The 13,036-nt window shown below is 37.8% G+C and overlaps 1 protein-coding gene across 2 annotated transcripts in view; it reads right to left on the reverse strand.

Moving 5' to 3' along the window:
• Positions 1-1,728: 1,728 nt before the first annotated feature.
• Positions 1,729-13,036, reverse strand: part of LOC119903428 (prostaglandin F2 receptor negative regulator-like) — a 35,246-nt gene continuing 23,938 nt past the window's right edge. Inside the window, exons 5-8 of one of the 2 annotated variants that reach the window (XM_038719586.1) lie at positions 9,802-10,212; positions 5,853-5,972; positions 3,691-3,754; positions 1,729-3,545 (exon numbers count right to left, since the gene is read on the reverse strand). In XM_038719586.1, the coding sequence (XP_038575514.1) occupies positions 3,717-3,754; positions 5,853-5,972; positions 9,802-10,212 (569 nt within the window). In that variant the 3' untranslated portion in view covers positions 1,729-3,545; positions 3,691-3,716. Of the gene's footprint in view, positions 3,755-5,852; positions 5,973-9,801; positions 10,213-13,036 lie in introns of both variants that reach the window. The other variant, XM_038719578.1, reaches the window with a different exon arrangement.

Consider the following 13,036-nt stretch of genomic DNA (forward strand, 5'->3'; position numbering starts at 1 on the left):
GAGTGTCACACAGGGCTTACTTCCTGTTGCCAGTAGGTGGCGCTACAACTATAAGTGAATTTTGAAGATGTGTTGGGGATGGGACCATCATCAATCACATAAAGTTTGGTACAGATGTGAGAATGTACACTTAAGTTATAACAACTTCCTGTTTCGTGGCGAATCATTGATACTCCACTCCAGGACACGGGCTGCCCCGGTCGACCAAAACTCACCATTTGTACAATGTGTAATCATTGAAGGTATAAGACTGCACAACAAAAATATGAAAACAATCTGACTTATTCTCTAGGAGGAGTTCATTGTCATGTGGAGTGGGTAAATCGGCAAATATGACAATTAAATAAAAATTTACCGACTTCCTGTTGGTTGTTGACCTGCCTTGTGTGTGTGAAAAGTTTTGTAAGTTTTCGAGAACATTTAGGCTGTCAAAAATTAGATGTATTTGCAGAAATATTTCCTCAGTTCAGTATTGCAGTCAACATGCCCTGCCCTGGATTCAAACCATCTATTGTTGGATCTGCAGGGCAATGCTGTAACCACTAGACTATTAAGACATAAAGCTTGTGGTGTGTTATTAATTATCCTTTCATTGTGTACATGAACATGTAATGCCCCAAAACACCAATAGAGGGCAATCTATGACAACAAATGCCTGCTACAGCACAGTGTTGCTGTAAAATAAATTTTCTGTGACATCTAGTCCACTGTTGCGAAATAACATGAAGGCACAGAAAGCGACTAATCTTCTGAAAAATGTTTTTTCATTTCATTTTTCAAAAGAGCAACAATATAAAAAATGTACTAACAACCACAGCAAGTCACTGGGAATTAAACATTATGTTGACATAAATGAGTTCAAACACCATGCAGCTGTGACCAATTAACAGTGGAATCAAACCCAGGTCTGCAAAGATAACTGTTGCTCTTAAGACCAACACACTATGCACTGAGCTATCACGAAGTAGCTGTAACAAAGCTCACAATTTGATGCTTTGTTGATCAAAATGTGCATTTGCCTTAATAACAGCTTTTCAACTGTCATTTTGGATTTTTTAGTTAGGAAATATCTTTTGTTTGTTGGTATCATTAAGTTCAAACACCAAACAGGTGTTTAAAGTTGAAACCAATTATCACTGTTGCCGCCTGTGGGATTCAAACCCACAACTAGAATAAGAGATGCTCCTCCAGAGACATTTGCTCAACCAACTGAACTACCAAACAACTTGCTAGTAAGGACACAATTTCATCCTTTGTTGCTTATGGAGATAAATATACATGACTGGCAGCAGTTTACAAAAAAAACATCTGGTCTACCATATCCTCCTGTCTCCACTCTAAGCGACCACATGACACATTGGTAAAGTATGCTAAAAGCTGTAAAACCCTTCACTTTGGAAGGACACAGATCCTTAACTAAGCTTTTTTTTTTTAGCAAACACCACATACAACTTTGAAAGATCAACATCTTTTCTGCAACTCAAATGGAGTCTGTAGCTGCACATATGCCGGAGCTCTTAAAGTTGAGTATGTTGGAAGAAAGTTGAGCCTCTACTCCCAATGAAACCTATTCATTTTCTTCCATTTACCATTACACATATCAGCAATGAACGTAATAGCATAAATCTCCTGAACAGGATGTACATTTTGAAGCTGGAAAATGGGTTATATATAATAATAAAGAGTGAAGACAACTAAACTAGAAGCTGAAATGAACTTGCAAAACACTGCAGGAAATGCAAAAGACTTTAATTCAATTGCATAAAAGAGCTGAAATTCACAAAAACTTGGAAAACATTAGAGAAAATGCAGACGAGCTGAAATGAAATGCATAATAAAGTATTAAGAAGCTCAATGGCGTTGCAATTCACTGAATAAGAACTTGGAAGTTTTAACAGAGCTCTCACACCAATTATCTAACATGAACATAACATTACCATAAACATCTTTATCTTTTACTCAGGAAGGAAATGTGGGCAAGACAGAATACCACATTTAGATTATTTTTTAGGCAAGTGTTGAGCACTAAGTGACACATTGATCTGTATATGTGTCTTTGAGAGCAAGGTTTTCCACTTGGCCAAGTTTTAAAAATGTCCCCATTTCATTTTATTAACTCAAAGTACAATTGAGCATATTTATATTTTTTGGCAAAATTGCTTAATTTGAGCTATAACATTGGAGTTAACACAATTTGTGTTACATTTTCCCAGCAAATTGTTTTTTAAATTATTATTTTACAAATTACACAAAAACTGCGAGAAAGAAATGCAATAATGAGAGTGTCACATGTGGCACTTTGAGTTGAGAGACAATTAATATCAGAATAAGCATATCAAACAATGCATGAAATGGAGTAATACATGTGCCACACCAGTGGCACATAAGCAATGTATTGTAATGTAAAGTGCAAAAATTAAAAAGGGATATTACAATTATGAAAAATATCTTATAACAAATGCACATCTTGAGTATCTTCTTCAGTCTTTAAAAAACAGGCCACATTACCCAACACAAATAAATTGGTGCAGTGATGAGCAAAGTTGCATTACACAAGAAAATACAGTCATAACAACGAAGGCAAAAACCAACTAGGATTGTGATCTGATACACAACCGTTCATCTCAGTTAAATCATTTGTGACACAATTCAACTAAAGCTTGAGGGTGAATTTCCTGTTATTTAAAGTTAGAGTGAGATATCATCAGCAACGAAATGAAAGACATTAAATATGTGTACGTACACACAAGTACCAGTAGAAATAAGAAGTACCCAGCTGGACTATTAGAACAATACATGCAAGCTGGATTACTTGCACAGAAACGGGATAACTGAGGATTCTGATCTGTACTTGATGAAAAGTGGCGATAGTACAGTATGATACTCCATAAATACTCCATTAGCTACAAAAAAATATTTTTTTTAAATGTATTTTGCTTAAATAAAAGTGACATCATTTTAATTTTCTAGTCAGCCGGGAGCCAATTTACAATACCCCATATGTAGCGGTACTTAGTGTCCACCGATGGTTAGGTCTACTTTGTTACATAAACCAAATCCAGGTTTCTTACTCAGTGAACTTTCAGATAAACAAAAACAAACAACCGAGAAAAAAAAAAATACAAAAGATAATAATCATCATCCCCAAACAAGTGTGTCCAAGATTCGGAAAAAAATGGAGGAAACAATAAGCTCAATTTAGGATGGATGGAAACTTAATATTTAAGATTAACAAAGATTAGCTTAACCAACACGTTATCTTAAAGCTAAGTGTAGGTCTCAGGTCTTTACTGAAATTAAATGAAATATATGAGAACTGAAATGAGAAAAGATAAGAACAACGCAGCACTGTCGAAAATACTATATCATTTTTGAAGTGATTAAAATGCCATGAATTTTGCCAGCAAAAGATGACTCTATTGCTTCTTTTCTTCTCTGGTTGCAGCCATGTTTGATGCTAGTTAGCTAATGCTAAGGTCTCAAGTTTAACGGCCAGTCCAGCAGCCACAATCCCTACAATGTCGAGGGTACACCTGATATTCTGGCTGTTATAAGAGAAAAATACCAGAATATGCAGAATTATCTATTACTTTAGATAACAAATTAAAAGATAAATGTGGATACTGTTATTTTATAACACTAGCATAAGTAAACTAGTGGAAACATTGCTTTTTGGTACGTCTCTCTTACTTCTTTTCCTCTTCTTTGCTTTTCCTTCATGCTCCTGTCCTTGTATTCTTACAACATGCGAATCCTGTCAGACAAAGTGAGAAAGGGAAGAGAGCAAAATTATATTCTAGTAAAATAAATGAGCAGTTTCTATAAAGGTACAGTATTCACTTCAGTTAAGTAGTCTTAAAAACTATTGCTACATTATGATGGAGGATAATTTTACAGGAATTTAAATAAAGAGAAAAAGGTACTAGTATTATTTCAGTTCTAAGGATAATCAGGCCGCAATTAAATGTCTCTATGTTGTGTTTATTTATGGTACTTTTACCTTTAAAATCTTCCTGTGTTCTGTTGTTCATCACATTAGCAATAATGGCAAACTTTAGCGTAAAATGTCCACCCTGTTACTGTTTTGCACAGTAACACTAAGTAATAGGGTGGATGTAAGAGGTCAACATAGATGAATAAATGTTTGGAGCATGTATTGGTATATATTATTTTATTATGCATTTATTTGTCAAATATTAAAATATAAGTTTAAAATATTTGCATGTATTTGTCACGAGTTGCCTTTCTTTAATAATTAAAGGCATTGTTGTTCACTGGTGTGATGTCCACCCATGTGTTATTTTATATTAAATTTATAAATATAAAAGTTATAAATGGGGCCAAATTCAAATGTTATTCTAATTGTTCTAAAGTCTATGTTTTGAAATTACATTATGACTTAGAATAAAACATGTCCTTTTTGAGATAATGCTTGTTTATTAATAGTTTCTTAAAATACATATGCTGGGTAGGGTGAGGGACATTTTCGCACTTAGAAAATGTAAATGAAATGTAAAATATTACAATAACTGTGCATTAAAAACAAGTTATTATAGAAATGAAAATGGCTTGTAACAGGGGGGACGTTTGGCCAATACTATGTGTGAAAAATCTATCAAAATTATTACAGCATTATGTCATGAGCTAGACCAGTTTGGAATAACTAGTTTAACAAGCCATACTTCAGATAAAATGATAGAAAGTTTTGCATTTTGTAATAGAACGTTATAATGCTAAAATGGCAGCCAATAGTTCCTCCATAGTACATTACCTTTAGCATTCGTAAAAGATAAGTTAAAGATAATGTTGTGGAGTTTGGTGTGTCTTTGAACGGATAAGTAGTGTAAGAAATGTTGTTAATGAGATAACTGAAAGCCAGCATACAAATACTGGTTTCTGTCTGCCAGAAACTATAATGGGAATCATCTTTTAAAGAGGTGGTATTATGGTTTATCCCTCTCCTTTATTGAGTTATATATCTTTTTTTGTGCATGTAATAGGTTTGCAAAGTGAAAAAGCCCAAAGTCCACCACAAAGGGATTTTCCATCTCCCACAGAAAACACTGCTCTGAACTGCCTGAAAACAGCTTGTTTGTAGTCCAGCCTTTACTTCCCTTTCTTGTGACATCACAATGAAAATAGTGCCATAATGCTCGCTGAGCGACTAGTCCGACATGCCCTCAGCCTATGACTGCAGCACACCTCTCCTCTCCCTTCCAAACACTAGCTACCCTCCAAGCAGTCAATGGACATAAAGTTGTTACTGTGATGTAGAGACAGAGCTCAGTTAAAACTGTATGGATGAAAGATACTTTTGTTACAGATTAATAACTCACCACTCTGAAACTCATGCTCCAGTTCAAATTGCCAAGCTGGTCCCGCAACATGTAGCCTACAGCTGAAGCGAAACTGTTTACCGTCTTTTCGCTGACCTGCCCTTCTCTGCTTCTGATTGGCTAGTAGTCTTTAACTAGGAACTGCGCATGTGCAACTCCAAACAAAGATCATTTAGAGACTGGATGTATCACTCCATCGGTAAAATGAAGCCTTCAACACAGGGTGAAAGAGGAGCTGCAGCAATGTGCAGTATGACAAAAAATATGGTGTTTTTTGAAAATGAAACCATGTATACCTGTTCTGGTACAACCCCTAAATAGGATTTTGAACCTGAAAATGAGAATAATACCACTTCTTTAAAATATATTACATGATAGGCTGTAATATATATTTGTTCTCTTAAGTTGTTCCAGATTTTGTTTCCCATTAGTTTTTACACGTAGCAAAACATAGCTGCCCAAATGTCTGTTTGTGTGTGACTGAAGGTGTTTTATGGTGTTGAAGAGCTCTCTTACGTGTGTACACAAAATATGTGGTGAGCATCAGCAGCAAAAGCAGCACATCCAAAGAGAGAGCCGCAGCAATGGTCAACAAAGCTGTCTGATTTGATGAGGTTGCAGGGGGAATTATTGCCACTGAAAACAAACAGTCACAATGGCATTCAAGTTGTGCATGCAAACAAACAATAGATTTAAAAGGTTTTGATTTCAAACTAAGGAGAAAATACATACAGTTGTGTTCAAAACAATTGCAGTATGTTGAAAAACTAAATCCTTTAATCCTTAATAGCTTTTATTTACATCCACATGCATTGGAAAAACTGCAGATTCTATTCCACATCAAAACATGAAGAAATATTCATCAAATTTGTCATTACTTAACACAAAGTGAGGAAAAGGGAATATTAGGCTGTAAATAGCAATGTCAGTATTTTTCATCATTTTTCATCCAACATTGACAGTATAAACTGTAAAAATGCTTGAATATTTAGCTTTCCTGTGAATCACTGAACTAATATTTAGTTGTATGACCACTGTTTCTGAGAACTGCTTTACATCTGTGTTGCATGGAGTCGACTAACTTCAGGCCTGACTCCATAGTATGAGAAAAAACCCCATATCATGGTGCTTGCGCCACCATGCTTCACTGTCTTCACAGTGTACTGTGGCTTGAATTCAGTGTTAGGGGGTTGTGTGACAACCTGTCTGTGGCCCCTAGACCCAAAAACAACAATCTTGCATTCATCAGTCCACAAAATGTTGCGCCATTTCTCTTTAGGCCAGTGACTGTGCTCTTTGGCAAATTGTAACCTCTTCAGCACATGTCGTTTTTGCAACAGTGGGACTTTGTGGGGGCTTCTTGCCGATAGCTTGGCTTCGCATGGGCATCTTCTAATTTTTACAGTTCTCACAGATAACTTTAGACCTTTGATCTCCCTGGAGCTGATCATCGAGCCTTTTTGGATATTCTTCGATCCACCTGAATGGTAGTTTTCTGTTTTCTTCCACGTCTTTCTGGTTTTGGTTGCCATTTTAATGCATTTGAGATTATTGTAGATTTGAAGGAAACTATTTTCTGCACTTCTTTATATGTTTTCCACAATCCAATCAACTTTTTAATCAAGGTACGCTGTTCCTCTGAGCAATGCCTGGAATAACCCATTTTATACCGATTGTCAGAGAGAATTGTATTACACACAGCAAGTACAACATTTGCCGCCTTTTCCTTAATTAAAGGCCATCTGTTTGAAACCTGTTTTTTCACAGAATGAATGACCTCACTAATTGAACTCCACACTGCTATTATTTTCAATTAATGATTTAATTACACAGAATCAGCAGCATGCATGCCATGACTATTGGGTCTGTTGGTTTTCTATTACTCTGCTACACCTACTACTAAAGTATTTGCCATGTAGGAATATAATTTTTACCAAAAACAAAATGTTGGACTGCTATTATTATGAACACAACTGTATGGTATTTAAGAAACACCAACAGGGGCAATCTGAATAGTTAGTTTCTTTTCTGATGTTATTGTATTTGTATAAACATGAAGGAAAAAATGCATTTAGAAACGGGATTCCTCAAACTATGTTGACATTGTAATTTTTCTTTTTAAAGTCAGTTTCTTTCATTCAAATTTAATTTAAACACAAAATGCTTGATAACACCGATCAGTTTTTACAGTTTAATATACTGTATATTAACATAAACTAAAGATTTAGTAGCATACAACATATGCTACTGTATCATATGTTCAATTGAATCTAATGCAAAGTTGGATAATGTCACGCAGATTTAAGACATATGAAATGTGGTCAGACAGGAACATTTGTATAATAATTCCTAAATTTACATTAGGGCCCTATTTGTTTTGTTCTCATTATCTTTCTTTCCACCCTCTACGCAGGCAAAAAAATGGCACTCATAAATCTCATGTTGGCGCTATAACAATCAACTTTACGTTTTTGCAATTGTCTCGAAAACGGCCTCGTTTAGAGTCAAACTTATTTCATCATTTTAAAAAAAATGTCACATTGTGCGACAAATGTTTTTTCATAAATTTTTACTATTGTGTCTTTATGTACAATTTTACATAAATGCCCATAAATCAATATTGGCCTAAACCATTGTAACCATACTTGACGAGTCTGTTTAGATGCTCGGCCCAAGCTTTGCTGGCCAGTCCTGGGATGTTCTTCTACTAGGAGGCACAACACTTCAAAAATGTTTACACCTCGTAATTCGCTTCATGGATTCGTACAAAATTTGGTTTGTACAATCCAGGGTTACTGGATGCATAAAATATAGTAATGATTGCTCAAAGTGTGCGTGGCTTGTTACAACAAATGTAAATTTCTAGACATTTCTCACTTGCAATTTCAAAAAATCTCATAACTACTGCAAAGTACATCGTAGGGCTGGGCGATATGGCCAAAACTGTTATCACAATGAAAAAATTCCATATAATTTGATATTGATAATTATTTAATTGTCAAATTGTTATTTCTTTCAAATTTAAAGGCAGATTTTTGCTCCTGACTGGAAATTGAAGAAACCAGATGGTTAATTATGTGGTAGAACCAGGGACGTGCACAGGGGGGTTGCTCTGGTTGCCCGGGCAACTGCCCGTTTGCCTTTCCTGACTCAAGTTGCCCTTCCGAGAAAAAAAAATAATCGCGATCGCAAAGCCTCATTCACTTCCATTCGGGCACCGAAAGTGAAAGTCAGTAGGGGAAGGGCAAACTCTGTTTAAGTGGCTGCACTGCTGCAGCGCTGCCTGCACGTCAGTCGATTCTGTTCCCTACCGGAATTCCTGTTTCCTTCCTTTATGCAATCATACTACAACAAATCATGCGTAGTTTTGCCCAGTTACCATACGTGATACGTACCAACAGAAGTGAATACGAGCTAGAAGCGCAACTGAATGTACGGGAAGCCAAAAGGTTAAAAAAGGATTGTATTTTTTTCCGAAATCTAAGCGTTTTTTTAATTTAATATTTTATTAGAAGCGAGTTTTCCCCATCTGTCAATTCAATCTAGATTATTTATTTTCAAAAAAAAAAAAAAAGGAAAAAAAAAAAAAATAATAATGATTAAAAAAAACAATAAACAATAATATAAGGAACTCTTTTTCTCATATGTATTTTGGTGACATTTATATTGTTAATACATTTTGGATACTGTGTTTAGTGCCTTTTTTCAGGTCAGAGCAACTGCCCTTCAAAATTCCTGTGCACGTCCCTGGGTAGAACTTTTCTTTATGGTCAGAATGGGACAAACACTTGATGCCAAACAGTGGATCACTTAACAAATCTGAGGAAGAACATTAAAAACTATTATGATAAAAAAATTTAACAAATATGAAAACTAAATATTTATTGACGATATATTGAACATTTATTATATTGATAGAGGAAAATTATATTGCAATAATTATCATTATTGTTTTATTGCCCAGCCCTAGTACATCGCACATTCATAAACCTTATATGTTCTTAACTTATATGTTTGGGGGATACTGCTGATTCGTATGGTATAAGACACGCGTCTGTGTGATGACGTTTCATTTTTGCAAAATCTGAAAAACCTATTTCAGTTAACTCCTCCAAAGCCGTAAGTCCGATCGTTACCAAACTTGGCACAGACCATCTCTAGACCAAGCAGATAAAATGTAAATGATGTAAATTCTGCATTACATGTTTGAGAGGTCATTGTATTTATGTAAAAATCAATGTACACATTTGTGAATATTTTTGTGACTTCACATTCAGAACAAAGGTGTATTGAAACAAGTGAAAATCTTAACATTAACAAGTTCAGATTTTAGTTTTCACATCGTATTCTACAAGTGCTCACATCAAGTCTACAAGCTCTTGCATTTTGCACCATATTTACATTTATATTAATGATCTGATCATCTTAAAGAAGCATTAAAAAAACATGAAGTTGTTTCACTCACTGATCTGCGACACATTCACAGTCAGAGGGCTGGAAGTTTTCTCGGCCGCCATGTACCACCTCCTTCCTCCTTTCTCAATGAAGGCTCGGATGCGGCAGGTGTACGCCCCTCCGTCCTCCCGACTCACCTCCCTCACCCCCAGCCTGTATTCTCCAGCTCCCGTCCGCTCCAAGGTTGCCTGCCCTCGTTTTCCTTGCGAGCTGCTCAAGGTAGGGTTTGAGATCACCACCCCGCTGTGCTCCATGGTGATGATCTCATGGCCGTCAGCCATCCAGGTCACTTCCAGGGATAGGGTGGGCAGGTTGTCGGCGCCGACGGAGCAGAGGAGGGTCAGCGTGTTACCGGGGGAGAGGAGGAGAACCGTGGATGAGGGGAAGGAGGAGGATGAAACATTCACACTGAGGGACCGACCTTGAGAGGACAGAGACAGAGTTAGTCCCTTCATCAACGGGTGTACAGGCGACAAACTACATCAGAATCAGAAGGAGCTTTATTGCCAAGTAGTGTTTTACACATACGAGGAATTTGCTTTGGTGATAAGGTGCTACATGTAGACAAACATACAGTTGACATAAATAGATGTAGAAATATATAAAAATGGAATAAACAATGCAAGTTAAATAAGAATATTAAAGAGAGAGAATAGAGAAAAATAATAGAGAAGCAGAGAAAGAACAATGTGGCATTGTGCATAAGGCTACTCCAGTTTGTGTTGTGCAGACGTATTGCAACGGAAGAGGATATTGTGTACATAAATATATAAATTGACAATATAAAAAAAGTGAAATAACAATAAAACAACAACAATTAACAACAAATATGTGCAGTGTACCAGGTTTGTGCATGATATGAAATGAAGTGATATATTCATGTGGAGAAACGTATTATTTGAAAGGGGGGAGTGAGGGACCCGGCCTTGTTCATGAGGCTAGCTGCAGACGGGTAGAAGCTGTTTTTGTGGCGAGAGGTTTTGGTCCTGATTGACCGCAACCTTTTGCCAGAGGGGAGAGAGTGAAACAGTTTGTGTCTGGGATGGGAGGGGTCAGCTGCAATCTTTCCTGCTTGCCTCAGAGTCCTGGAGGCATACAGGTCCTGAAGTGATGGAAGATTGCAGTCAATCACCTTCTCTGCAGAGCGAATGATACGCTGCAGTCTGCCCTTGTCCCTGGCAGTGGCAGCAGCGTTCCAGATGGTGATGGAGGAGGTGAGGATGGACTCAATGATGGCGGAGGAAGTATATCCTCTGCTGGGCCTTTTTGGTGATGGAGATGATGTTCAGCTCCCACTTGAGGTCTTGGGAGATGATGGTGCCCAGGAAGCAGAAGGAGTCCACAGTGGTGACGGGGGAGTCACACAGGATGATGGGGGAGGGTGGGGCTGGGCTCTTCCTGAAGTCCACTACCATCTGCACTGTTTTCAGAGCGTTGAGCTCCAGACTGTTCTGGTCAATCTCCCACCTGTAGGCAGACTCATCGCCACCAGAGATGAGCCCAGTGAGGGTGGTGTCATTCGCAGACTTCAGGAGTTTGACGGACTGGTGACTGGAGGTGCAGCTGTTGGTATACAGGAAGAAGATCAGAGGGGAAAGAACACAGCCTTGAGGGTAACCGGTGCTGAGGTCCTTGAGTCAGAGACATGTTTTCCCATCTTCATGTGCTGCTTCCTGTCTGTCAGGAAGTCTGTGATCCACCCGCAGGTGGAGTCAGGCATGTTCAGCTGAGAGAGCTTGTCCTGCAGCAGGGCCGGGATAAACGACATGAAGCCATAACAAAGACTCACAGTGAAAATAACAGTGCAGTATAGGACTCGCTCTAACTGAGGTCCAACACTTTCATGGTTGCCCTCCACTGACTCGTATGCAAAAGGCGTTGTTTTCTAGCTTTTTTTTTGCTGTATTTTTCCAAGATATGGTCAAATGCTGTTCATGGGGTACTTCTAATAGTTAAAGTCGCTAAGTTACCCAGAGAGGTTAAAAGGAGAAGTACGATTTATTCCCCTTCACAGTGCAGGGTGGAAAAAGTATGTGAACCCTTGGATTAAATAACTGCTTGACCCTCCTTTGGCAATAACCTCAACCAAACGTTTCCTGTAGTTGCAGATCAGACCTACACAACGGTCCGGAGAAACTCCTTCAAAGCGGTTTCAGTTCATGAATATTCTTGGGATGTCTGGTGTGAATCACTTCTTAAGGTCATGCCACAGCATCTCAATTGGGTTGAGGTCAGGAGTCTTCCAATCCTGAAGGTGTATTTTCTTCTGTGGAAGCCATTCCGTTACTTCTGTGCTTTGAGTCATTGTCCTGTTGCATCACCCATCTTCTGATGAGCTTCAATTGGCGGACAGATGGCCTTACATTTTCCTGCAAAATTTCTTGATAAACTTTGGCATTAATTTTCTGTCAGTGATAGCAAACCTTCCAGGTCCTGAGGCAGCAATTCCCCCTCCACCCTACTTCACAGTTGGAATGAGGTTTTGATGTTGTTGTGCGTTCCTTACAAACAACTCAACTTTGGTTCCATCTGTTCACAGAATATTTTGCCAGTAGTGCTGTGGAACGTCCAGGAGGTCTTTAACAAACTTCAGACGTGCATCAAGGTTTTTTTTGTGTGGAGTTTTAGAATTACAGTTCCCATAATTTGAGGGCTTTGGAAGATGTAAATATTAAGTTTTATGTTTCTATGGAGTCAGATAGATAGCTGTGGGTGACAACTTGAGTCCTGTTTTTTTTCACCCTGTACGTGTTCACAAATTAGCATCATTTCATGTGTGCCAAATTAGCTCACGTCTGTGTCACTCCACAGACCTAGCTGTGGGACAGCAAAAAAACAATAACAACAACAAAAATAACAATATAGCCGCAAGCGGCGATTCGTGGGTTCATACCTTTTTTCGCAATATCACCATCAAAATTATTTCACACATACGGTTCAACATTGTTATTAAACACATCCTGCAAGTTTTGTAACAACTGGACAACAATTTTCTGATCTATAGCTTGATTTGTGTCATTCCACATCCAGTTACGATGCATTTATAGCGCCCCCTAGTGGTCAATTTGAATGAGACTTTCAGGTTATGTGTGAGGTGCTGATGTAGACATATCCTGCAAGTTTTGTGTTGATTGGACAAACAATATGCATTTTGTTGCCTGTTTTGCGTTTTATCCCCTGCAGTTTGTTTGCATTTATAGCGCCCTTGGGTGTTTGATTTGTATGAAACTTTCAGGGCATGTCTC

The sequence above is a fragment of the Micropterus salmoides genome, unplaced genomic scaffold (assembly GCF_014851395.1).
Source record: "Micropterus salmoides isolate LMB-PRFRI ecotype aquatic unplaced genomic scaffold, ASM1485139v1 Ms_hic_scaffold_1, whole genome shotgun sequence".
NCBI classification, from domain to species: domain Eukaryota; kingdom Metazoa; phylum Chordata; class Actinopteri; order Centrarchiformes; family Centrarchidae; genus Micropterus; species Micropterus salmoides.